The sequence below is a fragment of the Triturus cristatus genome, chromosome 4_2, assembly GCF_964204655.1.
Source record: "Triturus cristatus chromosome 4_2, aTriCri1.1, whole genome shotgun sequence".
In the NCBI taxonomy this organism is placed as follows: domain Eukaryota; kingdom Metazoa; phylum Chordata; class Amphibia; order Caudata; family Salamandridae; genus Triturus; species Triturus cristatus.
Genome location: NC_140586.1, coordinates 532,017,372 through 532,040,560, shown reverse-complemented (window position 1 = coordinate 532,040,560; position 23,189 = coordinate 532,017,372). Strand labels below are relative to the sequence as shown.

Below are 23,189 nucleotides of genomic sequence, written 5' to 3'. Positions count from 1 at the left end.
GTTCCTCCTGTATCATTAAGGAAAGATCTGTTGGATTTGGCTCATGAGGCACATTTGGGCATCTCTAAGACTAAGGAGAGAGTGCGTGCAACTTACTGGTGGCCTGGCATGGATATTCAAATTGAGCGTTTGGTGAGAGAATGTGTGCAGTGTTCTCTTAGTGAGAAGAGTTTGAAGATCAGGACGCAGCCAATGGAGAAAAGGTCTCGTCCTTGTGGTCCCTGGAAGGATATAGCTCTTGACATTTTAGGACCGGTGCATGGTAATGGGTGTGATACATTTATCATTGTAGTGATGGATTTGTACTCCAGGTGGCCAGAAATTTCTTTTGTTAGAAACACAAACACAAAGACTGTAATTGATTTTCTGAAAGGACTTATCTCTAGGGAAGGTTTACCGTTAACTATACTAACAGACAATGGGGTTCAACTTGTCTCAAAGGATATGGAAGTGTTTCTTGATAATTGTGGTATTGTCCACAAAAAGTGTGCTTTATATCACCCTGAATCTAATGGCACTGTTGAGAGGTTTAATAGGGTTCTTAAGGAAACTATTTCTCTGGCCAAACAAAATTGTCTTGATTGGAAAGAAGAGGTTTCCAGGTGTGTTAGTGTCTATCGTTTTGCTCCTCATACCACGACTGGGAAATCTCCTTTTCTTTTGTTTCGTGGGAGACAACCTGATACCTTTTTGGAACCACCTTGGGTTAACAAATTTCTCTCTGTCAGGGGTGGATTTGTTGATGAGAACTCATGGAAGGACAGGGAAGATTATAAGTGCCAGAAAAGTAAGGAGAATTATGATATGAGACATGCTGTTAAATCTACCAAGGTTTCTGTTGGTGATTTTGTGATGATTAAAAAACCTGGTTTCTGTGTCCCTGGTGCTAAGTTTTCGAAACCCTTGAAAGTAATCAAGGTTTTTGATAACGCAGTGAGAACTTCAGATCATAGAATATGGAACTTAAGTCGTGTTGCTGTTTGTGATATGACTGCTCAATCTGGTAATCTTCCCCAGGATGGTGGTGACAAAAACGTGACAGGTGTTTTGAAGAGATCTATTAGAACTTCTCGTACCCCTGCTTATTTAAATGATTATGTTGTATAAGTTTGTTATAGTGTTTTTATAGGTACTCTGTTTTTGTTTTTTTGTAAAAGAGGGAGATGTGTTGTAATGTTAATTACTGACAGTCAGCTGTTCCTAGTTGCTGACATCCTTGTGTTCTAGAATGTGAGGGCTCTTGTGGCTTATGTGTGTCATTTCCATGCTTTCTAGCCTGGGTGCTTATGTGTAACATTTCCATGCTTTCTGGCCTAGGTGCTTATGTGTGACATTTCCATGCTTTCTGAACTGGGTGCTTATGTCAGGTCATCATTTACGATTTACTATGCTCTGAAAGTTAATACAGCTACAAATGTAATGAGAAATGAGTTGTGCACCATTTTGGTCTTTTAACAAAATGTTCTTGAGGGGGGAATTCCCCCCCCCCCAAACACCTCTAGCAGTCGTTATGCTTGCTGCACTCGCTTTCTATGCACCGTATGGGGGCTGGTCTAACAAAACTTTCCCGAGTTTCTTTGGGTTCCCAGTCCGGCTCAAGTGTTGAATAAGTAATACTTTGTGTGAATCACAGTGTGTAACTAACTCTGCACACTGCCACCTCACCCTGCTGTAGTAATACCGGAAGCCAAAGCTTAAAAGTGAGGCAAACTTTAAAGACTGTTTGTCTTTCCAGTGAGCGCTGCAGGGCAGGCAGGGGTATGATTTGGAAAATGGCTGAATTTGGGTAGGCAAAGTAAAATCCATTTGGGTTGTACTTGTGGTCAGTCATGGATAGTAATAGAGGTGCTGCTGCTGCAGAAATGTCTTTGGTGCAAACTGCAAAGAAATATTAATTGTGCCTGTTGACATCACAATTCGCACATGTCTAGCGTGTTTTCTTTCACTTTGCTTCCCTAGAATGTCACACACTGGACAGAAGAAGATTTCAAGCTACTTCACAAAATTTAAGCCCAAAGATGATGAAGAGCCTGCCAGCAAACTTCCTAGAAAAGACCATGTACTTCCAATGGATGAAGGGAACAAGGAACATGATGAAGTGCGAGAGAAGGCACTCGATGAGGGTGACACCACTTCTGGCACTGGCGTTATCACCCCTACAGAAGGAAAAACAGAAGATGATCCTCTTAGAGATGAGCAGCATCATGCTGTGGAGATTGCTACAAACAGTTTGACATATCACTTAATCCACATTCAGACAGAGTTTTTAGGAAAGGCATTCTTCCTAAAGGTTGGAAACATGACCAAAAACTATATTTCCAACGCAAGCATTCGTGGTTAATTGTTAAAGGCCCTAACCTTGGCTGTTCTGTGTGTCGCCAAGTCCGTGATCTTGGTGCTGAGAAATCAAGGGGAATGAAATTGTCCAAAGAATGGACTGAGTCTACTGTGAAGACATATGTAATCAATATAGAACAGCAGCAAAAATCATTGAGGAAAAAGATTGGAGAACATGCACAAAGCAAGGCTCATATTGCAACTTTAAAAATCTTAGAAAAGGCTAAAAAAGAACCTTTATTGCAAGTAACTGCTAAAGCGCTATCTTTACAAATGACAACAACAGCCAGAATATTCCGTGTAGCTTATAAGGAAGCAAAGCGGAACAGGCCAGCGTATGGTTTTGAAACCGAGATAGACTGCCACCATTTGAATGGACTGGATATGGGGCGAATTTTGCACTCCAATGTAGCTTGCTCAAACATACAACGCCACATAGCCTCAGAAATGAAGAGGAAGATATTTGCCAAAGTTATTGAACTTTCCCCAAAAGTAAGTCTTTTACTAGCTGAAGGCACTGCGTTAAATAGGAAAAGTTCTTTAATTGTGTACATGCGAATGCAGCTACCTGCCATGGACTCCCCAGCTAATATTTTTGTTGACCTCATTGAGCTGAGTGATTTGTCAGCTGACGGTATAGTAAACAGTTTACTATCTGCACTAAAAAAAGCTCCAGTTAACATAAGTGAGGACTTTCTCTCCAAATGCCTGGTTTCAGTTCCTTGTGATGGCGCTTCAGTGATGTTTGGCCGCCACAGTGATGTTGTGAAGAGGTTGCAAGAAGAAATCTCTCCCAATATTGTAGCCTGGCACTGCTCAGCACATCGCCTGGAACTTGCCGTTCATGATGTCATGAAAGATATTAGCGCTACAAATCATTTCAAAAACTTACTTGATAAGCTTTATTCTCTATTTGCCACATCTTTTAAAAACCGTTTGGAGCTAAAAGAATGTGCAGAAGCTCTTGACATTCAGCTTTGCAGAATAGGTCGAGTGTTAGATACTCGTTGGGTTGCATCAAGCTTTAGAACAGTGGAGGCAGTTTGGAATGCATATGCTGCGCTCTAGAAGCACTTTACTAGTGCAGCTGTTGATGGTTCCCGTGACAGTTCAACACGAAATATGTACACAGGCCTAGGAAGGCGGTTATCATCTATACAGTTTGTTGCTAATCTTGGCCTCATGTATGATGCTCTTCAGGAATTATCAGAGTTATCACTTGAGTTACAGAAACGTGACTCTACAATCATTGATGCTCATCGAGCTATTTGTCGGCAAATAGCAGTGTTTGAGGCAATGGTAGACAGGCAAGGGAACCACTTCTCACAGTGTAAAAAGGGCATAGAAGAAAATATATTCCAAGGTGTGATGCTGCACAAAGGAAAGACCACGGACAAAATCATTGAACAGGGACAGTTTTTTCGTAGCCTTGCAGAAAATCTAAGACAATGTTTGTTGTCTACAGGAGGTACTAATTCTACTGACAAAAAGGCTGAGTAGGAGACACTGATTAGCGAAGTGAAAGTTTTATACAAACAGTACTGGCCTGATGACCTACCTGTTCTCTATGGTGAAAGTGATATTGAGTCTGTGTGTAAAAGATTCAACATTGCCAGTCGAGAAACCATACGTGCTTACAGAGAGTATAAGGAATCTGGAGGAAAAGAAATTAAAAGGCAGTTCAAGGAGCTTTTGATGGCCTTACACACTATTGCTATCAGTACTGCAGAATGTGAGCGGGGCTTTTCTCAAATGAATCTTATATGCACATCTACAAGAGCATCACTGCTGACTGAAACCATATCTTCTTATATGTTTTTAAGACTTGTGTGTCCACCATTTAAGAAATTCAACCACATTCCCTATGTTCAGTCATGGCTTGCAAAAGGACGAAGAGCAGCTGATGACACTAGGAGTAAAGCAAGGAAAGAGGAAGACTTGGAATGCACAAGCAATTTGTACAGTTTGTGGGTTTTTCTGGAACAATAGATGCTGCTAGGCCAGTCCAACTGTTTTTTAAAAGTTAGGCTTTACTGTGTTTGGATATTTAATTTTTGTTCTACTTTATAGGTTATTTATTTGCTTTTATAACACTTTATTGACGTTCTCAATTTGTTTCATATTTTGTTATATTTATGTGTCTTTCCGGTTTGGAGGTTGTATTTATTGTTCTATTTTATACATTTAATTTATTTTGTTTTTATAAGACTTGCCTTGCTTTTTTGTTTTTCATTTTAGAACATATCTTTATTTGTATTTATCTGTATTTTATTCTTAGTTATTTTGTCTTTATATATTTATATTTTGTATGACACTATGGTCATTTTGCACTAGTAGGTATGACTTGAAATGCGTAGATTCAAACTGCTCAGCCACTACCTATTCTTCTGGTCTAGGTACCTCTAGGACTTTTTTGGGGCTATTACATTTTTCTGCGCTTTGTGTTGAAATACAAATCTTTAATTAAAACGTCTGATTTGGAATACATGCCTCTTTTCTAATCTCTGTCTTGTCTGCATGATACAGGAGTAGTTTCATAGTTCTTACTATTCTGAATGTCTAATAAAAGCAGATATAGCTTCAGGGGAGTAAGTTATAGCAACAAGGCCAATTATTATTCATCTTTTTTTTAATTGTTTCTTTCAAAGTAAGAGCTTTAACGGAATACTCCACTATTTAGGAACCTGCCTCATTCATGTGTGTTGCATGATTTCATTCAGCTTATCTGTTTAGAGAGTTTTCAGAACATTTGGGTTTATTTTTGTCACATAAGCTGTGCAAAAGTTTAATCTTTGAACTCTTAGACTCTGTTAAAAATGGTATTGTCCTTTCCAGAAATCGGCTCATAAAGCACTGGAATTGTCCCTTTTCAATGCATTAGTGATTTTAGATAATTTATTTCAAAATGGTGCTTTCAATGCACTTTTGGTTTAATCTTTTTCAAAATGTTCACAGGGCAGGGGAACCTCCTCTCAAAACCTTACTATGAGGAAGGCTCCCTTGCTGAAATTCAGATCAATTGGTATTACATCTGACTTTTAGCAGTGCCAGTTGAGGATGTGGGTGGAGTCAATATAGTGGGTGGAGCCAGTGGAGGAAATGGGTGGAGCTGAAGAAAAGTAGGTGTGGCCTCCAAAAAAACATTTGAGCACCTGCACTTCATATTTTACAAATTAAGCAATGCTCCCAGTCTCACACTGCAGAGGACAGAGCAGTACACCCGTCTCACACTACAGAGCATAGTGCCTGCACAGTGCACACCCCTCCATCTCACACTGCAGAGCAGAGAGCGGTGCATCCTCCTCTCACACTGTTGAACGCAGTGAACCCTCCTCCTCCATATCACACCGGGACACAACGCAGGAGGCTATCAGACTTCGATCTCTTAGATGTAGACTCTCCTCCTGATCCCTGGGAGGAAGCAGCTTGCATTGGCTGCCTGGGGAGCTGGTGTGACCTTGCAAGTTGGATTGCTAGGTCTCCAGAGGTGCATCCTGCATTCTAGGGAAATTGTTTCTTCGTAGGCCAGCAGGTAGAAGGCTTAGGCGTAGTGCTTAACAGGCAGGTGAATTAACTGCAACACTGCACACCCCAAACCACCTACAACACTACTATAGCACGTGACATCCATAGCACTACAAACTTCTCAAACTTTTCCATAGCAGCCTTCAACCTCTTGGAGTACTGCATACCTCTTCAGTCCCTTAATAATTGCCGCAACCCGCCTGCATCACAGCAGACTTTTAATCACGTTCTAGAGCACTGCGGGACTTCTCAATCGACTACTGCTACACTACACCCTCCTAGGACAATTCACCCATTTACCTTTCCTACAGCACTGCACACAGCGTCAGTTCTTGCTGCACCACAACTCCCCCCCATGAGCCCTGCACACTTCTAGTCATTTTCTACAGCAGTCCTCCTCTGTTAAGCCAGTTCTGCAGCACGGCACCCTTCTGAAGGACTGCACATCTAAACCTTTCCTAGGACTCCGAACAGCTCTAAACCACTGCTATAACACTGCACCCCATTGGGCAGGGTTGGATTGGGAACGGAAATAGGTATTTGCTCCCCCAACAATGTCCCACATATGCAACCTTTCTTGAGCCATTGCTTGGTTAGTATCAGAGGACTATGTATTGGAAAAATATGTGTGCGGCGCGCCAGAGGCAAGCCCGCCTACGCCCGTCCGTGCCTGGATCGCGCCCAGCGCTAGAACCCCTGGACCCCACGCACACCACGACGCCAGACTCCGATAAGACGCCAGCACTCTCCTCGCACTCAACACCGGCCGTGACAACCGCTGCCTCCAGGCCGCCCGAAGCGCACCCATGGAACTTTCTCTTGCCGCACCTGCAACTTCACCTGCAACAGAACCACCAAACCTCCAATCACTGGACCCAACCACCTTCGCTGCATCCTCCTCAACACCCGCTCCGCACGCAAACACGCCGTCGAGCTCTGGGACCTGCTCGACACCTCCGCCCCAGATGTTGCCTTCCTGACCGAGACTTGGTGGAATGACTCCTCGGCGCCCAACATCGCCATAGCCATCCCGGATGTCTACAAGATCACCCGCAGGGATCGCGCCAACGGAATTGGAGGAGGTCTAGCCATCGTCCACAAATCCACCCTCCAGTGCTACACCCACGCTGACGACACCCTCAACACCACCAAACACCTGCACTTCCGAATCCACATCGGCCCCAACACCACCCTCAGAGGAACACTCATCTACAGACCCCCGGGCCCCGAGGTCAGTTCTGCGACTCCATCACCGCCCTCGCCAGCACCTACGCACTCGCCTCCACAGACTACATCCTCCTCGGGGACCTGAACTTCCACCTCGAGAACAACAACGACGCCAACTCCGCTACCCTCATCCACAACCTCACCAACCTCGGCCTCAGACAACTCGTCACCGCACTCACCCACGCCGCGGCCACACGCTTTACCCCGTCTTCGCCACAAGCAACCACGTCACCTTCAACCACACCACCGAACTCCACTGGACCGACCACCGCTGCATCCATTTCACCTTCCAGAAACCAACCACGCACCACCGCACCCAACAGCTGTCCCGCCGCTGCTGGAGCAAAGTCACGGAAGACCAGCTGACCTCCACCCTCGTCCAGAACCCTCCCACCAACCCCACCGACCCAGACGCCGCCACCAGCAACCTCAGACAGTGGATAGACGACTGCGGCAACACCCTCACCCCACTCAAGAAACCCTCCAACAACCACACCAGCAAGAAAGCCACATGGTTCACCAAGGAGGTCCAGACCTCCAAACGCACATGCCGCAAACTAGAGAAGAAATGGCTCCATGAACGTACACCGGGCAGCCATGCAACCCACAAGGATGCCATCGGCTGACATCACCACCTCATCAGAACAGCCAAGAGATCCTCCTTTAAAGCCCGCCTGGACAACAACGCACACGACAGCAAAGAGCTATTCAACATAGTGAATGAACTCTCCAACCCCAGCGCCAACACCAACGACATCCTGCCCTCACAAGATCTGTGCGACTCACTGGCCACCTTCTTCCACCACAAGATAGCCGATATCCGCTACAGCTTCAACACCACGACCGCCCCGACAACGACAGACTCCAACACCCCCTCGAACACCACCAGCACCAACCACCTGACCTTCTGGTCCAACGTCAATGACGATGAGACACGCACGGCCATGAACTCCATCCACTCAGGATCACCATTGGACCCCTGCCCACACCACGTATTCAACAAAGTGGACGCAACCATTACACCCCAACTACGGAAGGTCATCAACATCTCCTTCGAAACAGCGACATTCCCGGAAAGCTGGAAGCACGCCGAAATCAACGCCCTCCTCAAGAAGCCCAAGGACCTCAAGAACTTCCGGCCCATCTCCCTGCTCCCCTTCCCGGCGAAGGTCATCGAGAAAATCGCCAACATGCAACTGACCCGCCACCTCGAGGACAACAACATCTTAGACCCGTCCCAGTCCGCATTCAGATGAAACCACAGCACCGAGACAGCCCTCATCACCGCCACAGAAAGATATCAGGTGCCAACTTGACAACGGCGAGACATCAGCCCTCATCCTCCTGGACCTGTCAGCCGCCTTCGACACGGTGTGCCACCGCACACTAAAAACACGCCTCCAAAAAGCAGGAATCCGAGAGAAGGCCCTGGACTGGACCACGTCCTTCCTCTCCGGCAGAACCCAGAGAGTCCACCTCCCACCCTTCCGAACTGAAGCCACCGACATCACCTGCGGCGTAACCCAGGGCTCATCCCTCAGCCCGGCCCTGTTCAACGTCTACATGGCCCCCCTCGCACAAATGGCCCGCCAGCATGACCTCAACATCATCTCCTATGCCGACGACACTCAGGTCATCCTCTCCCTCACCAAGGACCTGCACACCGCCAAAACCAACCTCCACGAGGGAATGAAGGCCGTCGCCGAGTGGATGAGGAGCAGCCGTCTGAAACTGAACTCGGACAAGACAGAGGTCCTTATCCTTGGCCCCACCCCCTCTGCCTGGGATGACTCCTGGTGGCCGACCACACTGGGAACAGCACCGACACCCACGGACCACGCACGAAACCTAGGATTCATCCTCGACTCCTCCCTCTCCATGTCGAAGCAGGTCAACGCCATCTCCTCCTCCTGCTACAACACCCTCCGCATGCTCCGCAGGATCCACAAATGGATCCCGACCGAAACAAGAAGAACGGTGACCCAAGCCCCTGTCAGCAGCAGGCTGGACTACGGCAACGCACTCTACGCAGGAATCCCTGCCAAACACCTACGACGACTACAACGCATCCAAAACGCCTCCACCCGACTGATCCTCAACATCCCTCGTTGCAGCCACATCACCCCCCACCTGAGACATCTGCACTGGCTCCCCGTCAACAAGAGGATCACCTTCAAGCTCCTCACCCACGCACACAAAGCACTCCACAACACCGGACCTGCCTACCTGAACAGCAGACTCAGCTTCTACACCCCCACCCGCCAGCTCCTCTCCGCCAGCCTCGCCCTCGCAGCCATCCCCCGCATCCAACAAACACCCTCCGGCGGCAGATCCTTCTCCTTCCTCGCCGCCAAGACCTGGAACACCCTCACTACCCACCTGCGACAGACCCAAGACCTGCTCACCTTCAGAAGACTCCTCAAGACCTGGCTCTTCGAGCAGTAGCAGCACCCCCCTCCCCTCAGTGCCTTGAGACCCTCACGAGTAAGTAGTACGCTTTACAAGTGACTGATTGATTGATTGATTGATTGGTAAACTTAAATGTTGTAAAGTTTGCAGCGTCTCTAAAATGGGTCACGGCTGGAATTATTTGACTGTGATTTGTGTATTTTGGGAAGCAAAGAAGAAGAGTTAGTTTGAATAGCTCCTCACCAGAAGTGGCCCAATCCTTCAGAGTATTGCAAGCATGTCAAGGGGAGGGAAGCAAATGGAGCACAAAAGATACATCCAGTAGCCAAGGCATCAGTACAAAGAGCATGACTGACATCTGGCAGAGGGCAGTGGATCAAGGATTAAAACACTCACACAGCTGCTTGGCATGCACCGGACACCAAGCATGCACCACCTTGTCCCACTGAGTGTTAGTATGTGTTCTTTGTCCTTGTTTATGTTTATTCTCTAATAGGCCACTGGGTTCCACAACCACTGCCAACCATGTGGCCAATGTGGTCCACTGGCACTGCCCTCGCTTGTTAGGAATTCTAGCATTGGATGACAAGCTACTCTGAGCCTGCTTCCCACTGACCCTGCCTCGCTGCTTTCTCAAGTACTCCACCACAGACCGAGTCTCACCACCACCTCTTGCTCCTCCTGGACCCCAGCCTCTTCTTATTTCCCGACTCCTCAATCTGTACCCCTAATTTTATCGTTCTACTTTTGCCTCTATTTGTGTCCAACTCTACAACTGTGTAGATATGTTTATTTTTAATATGATATTGACGATATTTACCTTCCAAGAAGGTCGACAGAACATACATTTCTAAAATAAAAGAATGACATCAACTGATTTTTTTAAAGAATGTGTTTAATATAAAATACAACAAACACAAAAACATGTACAAATAAAAAATCCGGTATATATAAACCGGTACAAGTAAATACATAGAAATCGTGTGATGCATGGCACTGTGAAAGATGGCAGGTGTGGGTAATCTACAAACTCCTATGCCTTAGCGTTAGTAAATTTCTTGCACATAGAGTCATGAGAATGTAAAAGAGGCAGCATATACACATAAGGGTACCCACAAGTAATAAATGCTAGGGGCGGGAACAGGGGGAAAACAACAAACAATATTAAACTCCCCCCTCAACCTTATTGTTTACTGTAAAAAGGTATGCACAGTATGAGGCATTAAAGAGTGTTACTGAAACAGCTGTAATGTTGTCATTTTGAAATAATGCAAGGATACACCCATTATTCATTGAAAAAAATACATTGAGTCCTCAAGTCCTATTTCTTAGGCCTCATCGCATCTGCAATCCCCGTCATTGGATCCAAATGGGCTGTCAGAACTTTTCTAGGGCCCGCACTAAAAACTTTGTGGGCCCACATTAGTTTGTAATCAAAGGAGCACTATGTTTTAAGAACTAAAGATTCTCTCGAAAAAGAGAAAACAGATACCCATATTCATCAATATGTCATGCAATGCAACACTGGAAGCCACCTTGCTGCTCTGCGTGACAAGGAGGGGGCAGAAATGGGCTGTATTTAACATTAATGGCATATTCCTTCTGTCTGCCTGTGCTAGTGTATAAACTTCTGCCTAGATCCAACGCAGGCACCGTTGTGTAAGGATGCCAGTGTTGTTGGCAGGAAAGAAATCTTCCTGCACAAAAACAACCCTCAGAGGCATTTTTCTCATTCTAAGTGTGCTGCAAAACAGGTGGCTTGATAAATCTGATTAAGGCTGTGCATCTCCCTTGCATTCCCTTGTGTGGCGCAAGGTCGACTCAAAACCGTGAAAAATATGGGCCATAGTTTTTGGAGCAACCTAGTGTCATGGCTGCATTAGTTGTGTAAGCGAATAAGGCAGGCCTGCTCTTTATTTGCTTTTATTTAATAGGGCGGACCAGACCAGACCCTCCTGAGTATCAGAGTGTTTTACGAATGTGAGTAATAACAAGAAACATAATACAGCCTCTATAAGGGAGGAACAAATAATAGGGGTAACAAAGGATATATCTGCGGTCCAGAATTATGCGCAATATGCTCAGACTCAGAAATTAAAGCGGTTTAAAATAATCTTATATCTGGACATTTGACCGTCAAAGCTTGTCCTAACCCTAAGAGGTGGTGCAGCAAACTTTCATTGTTGGAAGAGTGTGGATTTGGGCGCTTTCTTGAAAAAGTCATGGGGAGGATTGGTTCTTATCACAGAGGGGTGAGGTTCTAGGTCTTCATGGTATTTATTATTTAAATGTATTTTGTAACAGGAGCACTGCCCCTCAAACAGTGCAGGGCCTGGGGAAGAGAGCCCCAGCCGCCCTCCCTTTGTAACCGCCCTGCAAGCCAATGAGATTCACCTCTTTGGCCATGTGCATAATGTGGACGGAGGGACAAAGAATTTCCATAACAGCCAATATTTCATGTGCATATGAGAGGATGGAGCGCAGACTCTGTGCACGACCTGTGTTGAATGCACCATAGCTAGTGCATATTAGCGATAACTCAGTATAGAAAGTTTGAGGAGGCGATTCTAATAGGGATGGCCCAGACGGTTTAGGTTTTTGTGTGCAGCATTAAGAAGGGTTTGTTGATGGTTAAGAAACTGTTAAGCAGCTGGTGTTCTTTGGAAAGGGATGCTGGGATTGTGTTCAGGCTGTTACATAGTCCAGCGGAAGCCGCTTCAGTGTGTCCTCACCACCGACTATTAGGGCATGACAAAAGGCTCAACTGTAGAAGCTGTTTATGTGAATCCACTGGCCAGAGGCAGTCCTCTTCAAGGGTCAATAAATTGGTTAGTGGTTGTGATCTTGGGAAACCATGTCCCATCCGAGAGGCATTATACTCAGTGCTTAATGCTGCCGGGGTCCAAAGGTTTGTTCAGAAGCCCGCTGCTTCAGTGGCGTAGCAAGGTCAGGTGGTACCCGGTGCAGAACATTTCTTGTCACCCCCGGCTTGACAAAATGGCAAAAATATGTGTTTAAAACACATATTTTTGCCATTTTGTCACCCCCCCAGTGATGACACCCGGGGCAGCCTGCACCCACCGCACCCCCTTCCTACGCCACTGCGCGGCTTGGGCTGTTGAATGTCAAAGTGCAGAGTGCCCAGAGTTCACAGCCTTGAGTCCACCTTGTACCTCTTTAATCAACCATGAGACCCTACCCGCCCCTTTTTCTCACTCTTCAGTGTTTGTCCCTATGTCATTGATATTTCTTTCTTCTCTTACTCCTTCTTTCCCCTTGAGTGTTTTTTTTTACTTTCTTCCTCTCTTGTCTGATGAGGAATAATACGTGCTGGTCCCCAAAAAAGATTGCCTTGGGCCCTCACCTGCAACCACTGCCTCAAATACAGCACTGATTACACCCATTTTGTTGTTATAAAGTCTCATGTTCTGAAAGGACACCGTGAGGGTACTATTTCTTCTGGGTGTTCCAATGCACTCAAGCTTTCTTCAGTCTATCCAGGCATTCATTCAACCATTAATTTTCTGCCCCCTCAGTCACCTACCCATTCATCCCTCAATGCACTTACTCATCCATTTAACCGCTGTCTCACTCATTCTCACACTCAGCCACTCACACAACCACATACAGTCTCGCTCACCAATGAAGACACATTTTCCTTTAGGAAGTTGCCATGCCTATTGGCTTTGGTTCTTAAATGTGCCTGAAGACGTGAACCCAGGCAGTGAAGCGGAAGACACGAGTTCCAGCTAGCACATCCAATTCAAACGCTGATAGAAATTGATCGTGTGATTACAAACTGTCTTGTGCACATAACCACAATGTTCGAACACAGCAATAGTGGCTGCAGTCCACAACTGCACAACAGCAAGTGCCTGCAGTCCACAGCTGCACAACAGGAAGTGCCTGCAGACCACAGCTGCACAACAGGAAGTGCCTGCACTCGGTGCAGCTGGGTGTCAGGCGAACAGAAGAAAGAGAGATGTCACTTTGCACTGGATGGTTGTCAGATCCCTTCTTATCTGTGGAAGACACAACTTCCGAATAGCGATAGGCAACCAACTCAGCATAGCCGTCTGCTGCTTCCACACTGCATGACTCACTCTGCACCACTGAGTACCAGAGCCCGGTGCAGCGGAGGGCATTGTGTATGAGGAGCCATTACAAATGCCAGGAAGATCAGTTTGTTACAAATGCCGGGAAGGACGATTCTGAGAAGCAGCAGTGAAACCTAAACCATGTTTAATCGCAGCTATCAGAGAAATGCCAGTGCATGTGGATGGTGAACAACCATTTATTGGGGCGTATCATTATTACTCCAGATTTATGATCAATTCACAAATTTACCCTCATTCATTTGGTTCTACACAAACAGGACATACCGATAGTTCATGCTCCAGTGTTTGGTGTGGTTGCACTGATCAGTGAACACAATGGGGATGCAACAGGCCTCAGTGGGGCTTGGCATTAGGACCCGGGGGTCCCTGAGGGCCAGATCACCCTCTATTTCTGTTTCGAGTCTCCGGTAAAAAGGGAGGGGGACGCAACACTGCTTGGATTGCATGTCACTTCCACTCCCTCCGTAGCAGGCAAGGGGCCTATATAGGGCACGTCGGCCCATGCCCCTTCCTTTCCCTCAGAGAAGCGAACACCAAGATCATTGTACAACAGCGAGGGGAGTCCTCCAACACACTTCCTAGGGCAGCACTGAGGGGGAGACAGTAAGCCGAATAACGAAAGAGAACGTTCACACCGGCATGGGGAAGGGCGCACAGTTTACTCAGCGAAGGGCGCGAGGCTCCAGCCCCTGGCCACACTCTACAAACCCCGTGGACAGCCTAGGGTCAGAGGGGCGGGCCACAGGGGTTGTGGACAAGGATCAGAGGACTGGGAACCGCTCCTCAGGGACGCAGGTGGAGTACACCTGTGTGGTCCTCCGTAGGATGAAGGTTGGCTGGACCCCAGTGTTGGATGGGCAAAGCAAGGGAGGTTCCACCATCATTGTTTGATTTCATAGAATTTAGCTGCTAAAGTATAAAAGTTTGCTATCATATGCACATACAACTATAAGAATGTACATTTTGTTTTTCCTCAATTTTACTGGACGTGTACGGCTATATTTCATAAGTTAACAATGTGAATGTTAAAAATGTCATGTTTGTGTTTCTTTATGTAATAAACATGGCCTTCTTCCCAAAGTAGCTGTTGTCTGTCGTTGATTCGTGGGTCTGTGGTGGGGTGTCTGGCATGGCTTGGGGGCCTCAGGGTCCTATGCAAATGAGGTTATTAGATTGTTAACCCAGGTGTGTAAAATGATGCTTTTCAGCAACTGATGGAAGAATAAGTACTCTCTGTTTCTCGGTACCTTACAACTGTATTATCTTGAAACGACAATTACGATAAGGGTTAAGCTAATAAGGAGGCCAACCTTGCTTTTTGAAAATTCAAATACACTTTAGAAGGATACATCTGAATACAGAATCTGCAACACGAATTAGGGGGGCAATATGCCTATGGTCTGCGTTTTCAGTTTTGACCCCTGTTAGCACCAGCCACTTTAGATATCAAAGGTACTGTATAAACCTTGTATGCACTTTAGATTTCTAGCTACTATGAAATGCAATCAGATGCTCTTTGCACAGCACGAGTCATTCTATGCACTTCTCGTACTTTACAGAGACCTGATTATTAGTTATTCTAAGATTATCGGAGTAACATGTTTATGGTCTGTGTCTGTGGTTTTGATCTATGTTAGCACGAGCCACCTTATCTATTTTAGGTACTGTATATGCTATGTATATGCTATATATGCACTTTAGACCTCTGTTTGCTATGGATTCAAATTGGATGTTTTTGATAGAGCACAAGGCACTTTATGTACTTTTTATATTCTATATACACTCTGATAGGTATTTTACAATTACAATTCTAACCGCTAGGGTATCCTGTTATGAGTGTAAAAATCTCTACAATGATTAGAGACCTGTTCATCTATTTTGCAGGTCACTTTTTAGGAAATGTATATGCACCTTAGAGGGCTCTATTTGGATACAGCATCTGCTAAGTGAGCTGGGGGAGGGGGGGGGGGTGACATGTTTATGGTCTTTGTTGCACAGTATTGATTCATATCAGCTCTAGTCACTCTAGATATTTTAGGCATTGAATATGTCTTATATGTACATAAGACTTCTAGCTGTGACGAATTCAATGTGGATGTTTTAAGTACAATATAAGCCACTTATGCACTTTTAAATGTAACTATGATAGCTGCTAAGATATCCAACTGGAGGGTTTTTAACCATGTTAACAAGGCGGTCCAAACTTGGCTTTAGTACTAGTCGATAATAAGTAGGAACTACTTCACTGTACTTTCTTTTAATGCCAATGGACTGAACAACAAGCGCAACACCCAGGGAATTGAAAGCTGGCTCAGAGACTATAACCCTGATTCTATCTTGCTACAAGAAACCCATTCCCGGAACACATTAGATGCAAGCAAAATCTTCCAGAAATGGGCTGGCTTTCATTGTTCAGCAAATGCGGGGTGCGCACAGAAATGGGTGGGAATATATGTAGGTGAGCACATACAATTCCAAGTAAAAAAACACGCAATCGGACCCAGGGGGCAGATGGGCTTTCGCACACGGAAACCTGAATCAGTTATATCTCACTTTGGCTACAATTTATGCACCCGTGCTCGATAACCCTCTATCCCTGCTTCAGCTCAAAAAAGCTCTAGTCTGCATTCCTGGGCCTATTATATGGGGGGGGGGGGTTGACATGTTTATGGTCTTTGTTGCGCAGCATTGATTCATATCAGCACTACCCCTGTTTCAGCTCAAAAAAGCTCTAGTCTATATTCCTGGGCCTATTATATGGGGGGGGGGTGATTTTAACTTTCTCTAGGATCCATCAGTTGATTCTTCCAAGAAGACTCAAAAACAAAACAAGCCTCAGGTGGCTATTGCTCTGGCCAGCTGTAAAAGCGATTTAGACATGGACTTCTCATGCTTCTTGGCAAAATACGATACAGCTTCCAGAATAGATTTCTTCCTGATTTTGCATGGCCTCGTCATTAATATGTACGATCGTATTCCGAACGCCTTCTCAGACCATGCACTAGTTAAAATGGAAATAGCTGGAGCAGGACCAGAAAAAACGCCCAATATATGGTATTTTAATAAAAACGAATCTAGAAAATGAGAACTGGTGCACAGAGGTAACTAATGAGATTAATGCTTTCTTTCTTAACAATACAGACACCGCCCCATTAAACACAGTGTGGGATGCATTTAAGGCTACATTACGAGGGATAATTACATCAAAAGAAATCCCTCAACAAAGGCCAAAAAAAGAAAAAAGGCTAGAGATTGAGGCAAGATTTGCACAGGCAAATACAGAGTACATTAAGGATAGAAATGTAACAATAAAACAAGAGCTGCTGCAAGCGAAATTACAAATGCAGGAGTATTACTACCAACTAGGGGATACAGCAAGTATGGCCTATCTCCAAAAGACGTACGAAGAGAGCGAATATACAGGGAGATTACTCGCATGGCAGGCAAAAGAGAAGCAGGTCCAAAATAGAATTGAAAACATCAGAGATGAGGAATCAAAAGCACAACTAACTAGGACCGAGGACATCGGGAGGCTTTTCTGAGGCACTATAAGAAAATGTATCAGACAGACCAACAAACACTGCCTGAGCACATTGTAAGCTTCCTCGACAATCTACCAATCCCTTCCCTAAACAGTGAGATCAGAGAAACACTACTCGAAGAATTTACCACTGAAGAAATAGAATTGGTGATAGGCTCAATGGCAAATTCTCTTTTTTTTTAATAAACTTTTTATTGTCATTAACAAATACAACAAATAGCGCAGCACATCATCATGATTGATGCGGCCATTTGCCGACACAACATACTCAATGGCAAATTTTAAAGCGTAAAGTAGAATTATATAAAAGGTTCGCCCCAATCCTCAAAGTACAACTTTTAAAATTGGCTAACCACCTATTAAAAGGGGGGGGGGGGGGCACCGGCCTCTTTCCACACAGCAGTGGTAGTCAGCATTCTGAAAAAAAATAAAGACAGGGAAAATATCAACTCCTACAGATCTATAAGTCTTCTTAATGTTGACTATAAGATCTTCGCAAAGCTCCTTACAAACAGGCTCAATAGAATTGTGGGTTCACTCATCCATGTAGATCATGGTGGATTTGTGGCTGGGAGACAGCTCTCTACTAACACAAACTTTTTAATAGAAGCCTAGATTATTTTAATAAGAATAGTATAGAGGCTCAGGTGTGGTTTTTTGATGCTGAGAAAGCCTTTAATCTGGTGTCTTGGGACTGTTGTTTCCTAATCCTTGAAAAATGTGGCTTCTCAGAAGGATTTATACCATTAATATGAAGCTTATTTAAGGGTTCACAGGCACAAATATTAATCAACTCTAAAAATGTGGGTACCTGCAGAATAAACAGGGGTACAAGGCAAGGATGTCCCCTATTTTTTTTGCCCTATTCATAGAACCCCTGGCAATGGCTATCAGACAAAAAATACCACACACTGCGCCCCTACAATGCATGACATGATATAAAACTTTACACCAATCATAATGTTCTTTTTATTAAATTCCACAGAGCACACCCAGGAGGAAATTTTAGGGATCTTTTCGGAATTCCAGGCAATAGGTGGTTATGGAAAAAATAAGGCCAAGACAGAAATTCTGTTATGTAATTGCTGCGCAGGCACACTACTGCCAAATTCCAGGTCAGTATATAATTCCCGTCCGAAGAGATAACTAGGGTTCTATGTGACGGAAAGAGTAGAGGAGCTATTTCATTTGAATTACATACCCTTAGTACAAAAAGTTAAATGCCTATTAGCAAAATGGAATCAACTCCCATTATCAATATTAGGCCAAGTGGCACTTATACGGATGTCAATCCTACCACTATTTAACTTTTTATTTGCAATAGCTCCATGTGCACTACAATCATCTTTTTTCAAAGAGATGGATAGCCTGTTCACATCTTTCCTTTGGGCCAATAAGGCACGAAGACTAGCACTAGCCACTTTAAACTACCCAACTGAAGAGGGAGGACTGTCCCTCCCAAACATAAGAGATTACTACTATGCAAGATTTGCACACAACAATCATAGATTTTAAACCCAGTCTGACTCTTCGGAGATGGATAATTTTTTTATGGATAACATATTAATGGATTAAAAAATTGCAGACCCAATGAGAATAGTTAAGAACCCGAAGGAAGTTCGGTACAAAGTACTCCAATGGATTCTTAAACAAAAAACCCAATTGTTAGCATTTTACGGTATCCCCTGGATAAATGGCTCAACAAGACTGTTACATCCCTACACCGGGGAGGTCAAGTTGCTACAAACCGGTGTGCTAAAAAAGTGGGAGGAGAATGGGTATAGGCAAGTGAGAGACTTTCTTAACCCAGGTTCCTGGAAAAAGTGGCCCGAGATAGAAATCGCGCTTCTTCACTCCAGGGACATGCTTATCAAATTAAAGTGTCATTTATCAAATTAAAGCATTTTTGGGAAAATATTGACACTAGAGCATTAACAGCAAGTTCAGGTATAAGCGAAGCCCTAGAAGCCTCTGATAAGTGATCAGTAAGCACTTGGGTGATAATCTTTAATGATAATAAATCTGCTGCTATCTACGAAAAAAAACGAGATAAATGGCGGAAAAAAGAAGTTATGCAGATCCCAAGAGCAACTTCGAGCAGAATTAACAAACTTAATGCTACAGTAATTAGAGGTGCTAATTTTAAACCAATTCAATTCTATACAAAATGGTTAATATATAGGACTCCATCATTTATACATAACATATATACTCAGACTGATGATAGGTGCTTTCGCAGCGCTATGGAAGGAGGAGGCACGTGGTCTCATTTTGTTTGGGATTGTCCAAAAATAAAGAATTTATGGGAAGAAATTGAAAAATATTTCAGAACAAACATAGGTCAATCCATAAACTATTGATAAATGCATTGCAGTTCTGGGATGCTGCCCAAATGCAACACTAAACAATATGCAAGAAGAGTGCTAATTTATATCCACCTTAGTGGCAAAATCATTAATTTGACAAAATTGGCGAAGTAACAATGTACCTTCTTCGCAAGCCTGGAGAGTTAAACCTTATAAAGTTAAAGAGCTAGAGAGACGATATGCATTAAGATCAGGGTCTCTTAGGAAATGTAAGAAATGTGGGGGCTCCATAGGAAATTAGTCTGGGATCTGGGTAAAAAGAATGTTGTTTGAGAAAATGTGCAATTTACGATTCTCTATGGATGTTTTAAGACTCTATGTATTCTAAATTTGCTGTTCTAAGATCGATTTATATTTATGTCACGTCATCAACTGTAATTTATATTGACCACTTACGCACTTTACTCTGCATTTCAAAAAACTAAAAAAACAAACTGTATTATAAGGTAGCCTTGATAAAGAGGGAGACACATCTTTTCTGCTGTTTTACTTGAGGAAATTGAGCGCAACGGCCATGAGGGTCATCATGGCAGGAGAGTTAGTTAGAGGTGGTCATGTGAGTGGTGGCGGAAATGGACAGAGTTTAAGGAGTGGTGTTGGTCTTGCAGTGTTTGTGTGTATGAGCGTGTGACTGCTGACATTTGTCTCCAGGAGCATTGCCTGTGTACCGTGTGCGATGGCTGTGTGAGCAATGACAAAATCTGCTGCCCATATAATTGGACCGTTTGCATCATTCCCTCAGGAACAAGCTTGCAGGGCAGCACAGGCAAGCTCCTCTTCTAAGGGGTTTGAAGTTAGATATATGGTGACCCCATATGAAATTCTTTAGTGTGGTTCTTGCATGTGAGTGACCATTGTAGTCAGTTTGTGTGAGTGGACTTCGCACTTGAACGCAGTTTCGCCAGCGGTTCTGTGGCTTCCCCACCCCACGTATACAGTAGCATGAGTACTGCCATTTAAATTGCTAAAGAGGAAAGTTCCAGTGAATTGATTGTGGCCAATGTGGTTGGGCCTATAGGAAAGGGAAGTGTGTTTTGAAGGATATTGATGCAGGAAGTGATGAGACAATGTAAGCAATAAGTATTCTATATTACGAAAGGGAAAGATAGGTAACAAACAGGCATCTGGGACATACGGAGCAGGTTCAGATACCACAGAGAGTGTGAACGAGTGATCAGCACATGGACGGTGGGAGGCAGTCGAGTATTCATGAAAGAGTGATCAGCACATGGACTGTGGGAGGCAGTCGAGTATTCATGAAAGAGTGATCAGCACATGGACGGTGGGAGGCAGTCGAGTATTCATGAAAGAGTGATCAGCACATGGACGGTGGGAGGCAGTCGAGTATTCATGAAAGAGTGATCAGCACATGGACGGTGGGAGGCAGTCGAGTATTCATGAAAGAGTGATCAGCACATGGACGGTGGGAGGCAGTCGAGTATTCATGAAAGAGTGATCAGCACATGGACGGTGGGAGGCAGTCGAGTATTCATGAAAGAGTGATCAGCACATGGACGGTGGGAGGCAGTCGAGTATTCATGAAAGAGTGATCAGCACATGGACGGTGGGAGGCAGTCGAGTATTCAGGGAGCAGAGAAAGTGCACGGCTTATGGCTGCAGGAGCCTGCATGCAAACTTGAAGGGAGTTATGGTTTGTAGGACTTGGATCTGAGGGAAGAGGCGTCCGAAGTGTGGGGAGAATGTCAGAAGAAGCATAGTGAGGGAGCAGGCTAGTTTGCTGGTATGGTGGAAGGTGAAGGAAACGGAAGAGCACTCGATGGTGAAAGCTGAATGAATTAAGAACGCACAATGAAGTGGGCATGTTTTGTAGAAAGATCCATTCAAGGAGCAGATGCGCACGTGCAAAATTCCAAGACTGCCCTATGGAGGGACTTCCTTCATGTGACTATCCTTTGTTGTCTCTTGTTTTCTTGCAGTGCAGCTTGGTTGTGAATAGATGTAGAGAACGTGTGAGGCTGTGGGCATGAGAGATTTAATGTATGTGCAGGTATGCAACGGGGTGACCTTGAGGATCGTTTGGAAGAAGGAACATCATTTGTGCAGGCACAGTTTACCTCTTATTTGTATTATATGATCTAGAACGTTGGTTCGTAACCTGTAGGCAGAGGACCCCTGGGGATCTGCGAAGCCTACTCAGGGGGTCCCCAACTGTTTCACAAGATTAAATAACGTTAACATGAACTAACGTATATATATAGAAATCCAAAGGGAACATTGAAAATGTGAAAACCTTTTTTATATTTGTATGTGAATTAAACAAAATGTTTAAATATTTGAACATTTGTAAGGGTGATAACTTTTTTTGTTGCATTTTTGTGTATTGTTTTGAGGTTCAAATCATATAAAGAAGGTCCACGGCTTCCAGTAATGAGTCACTGGGGGTCCCCGGGCTCCAGTAATGGTTCAGTGGGGGTCCACAGAAGTCAAAAGGATAAGAACCACTGATCTCAGATACATATAAGTGCATTTACACCGCTACGGTTGCTTCTCTCAATTGCCTTTTTGTTCCTCCCAGGCTTGAAAGGATTTAGTCTGAGGCCCTGAGCTAAAACTTAATGCAGGGCTCTCTGGGTGTGTTTTCAGTTTGGATTAGGTGTGATGAGCTGCACCTGGTTTTAAGTATTGAATAATGTACTCCAGGAAAAGAGAAAACATAGCATCTGGTGCCATCTAGTGGTTTGGCCACATTAATAATGAGCATGTCAGAGTTGCTTGCAAATACAACTCCATAAATGAATGTTGCAAAAGGTAAGTGGGGCCCTCGAAAGTGTGAGGCCTGGGGCAAATGCCGCCTCTGCTACCCCTTTTGCTCTCTCATATCAGCTCTGGTTCTTCAATATAAGCTATTCGCTGCCACATGTATGGCCATGATGATGTTGACAATGACACGATTGACTCTAACTGATCCCAAGAACGTGACATTGAGTTCAACTGATGTATAATGTGGGAACTATCCAAAGAAATGTTATACTTCCATTGATTGTGTCTTAACAATTGGATTTGTAAGTACTCATTTATCAGGAATGTTAAGACGTACACATCTTTTTAAAAACAAGACATGTCAGACCCCTGAACCCTTACAATAATCACACAGCAACAGACTAGGCACTGTTGGAAAAGGGAGCTGTCCCGACAGTGGCTCAAATTGGAACCACTTGTGAGTCACTCTTGCACTTCTTGTTCACTAGGGCTGCGTCACCATAAGTTCCGCTCTTCAGACCAACTCAACTTCTAGCAACTTCACCTGTTTTATGAACTCTCATATGGAGGAGGGGAGCTGAATGGCATCCAAGATAGTAGCCGAGTGGTCGGGGGGGAGGGAGGGAGAATAAACAACCAAAAAAAAAGGGGGGGGAAGAGAATGGGGGGTTGGACCCTCCCTGTCCGGACCACCTTCCAAGCTGGGATCCGGTAGTTGTGACTACTCTATTACTTTAGCCCATTCATTGGTCTTTTACTTAATCCTCTGTATTCCTCGCAATAGAGTGCCTCCCCCTCTGCCACTGCCCATCTAATAACCTCCTGCCTCCATTTGCCCTCCCGCGGCGCCGTGCGAGACCTCCAACGCTGTGTTATTAATCGTTTTGCGAGCATCAGAGCTAACCCTGTAAAGCGACGTTGTAGTTTTGCCTTCCTCAGGAGTGG

General features: G+C 44.7%; 1 protein-coding gene across 1 annotated transcript; it reads left to right on the top strand.

Annotated features, from left to right (window-relative positions):
- The first annotated feature begins 2,415 nt into the window (after window positions 1-2,415).
- LOC146834662 (E3 SUMO-protein ligase KIAA1586-like) lies at window positions 2,416-3,405 on the top strand. Its single transcript, XM_085599938.1, has one exon. The coding sequence runs from the start codon at window positions 2,416-2,418 to the stop codon at window positions 3,403-3,405; it is 990 nt and encodes a 329-aa protein (XP_085456064.1).
- Window positions 3,406-23,189: the final 19,784 nt, after the last annotated feature.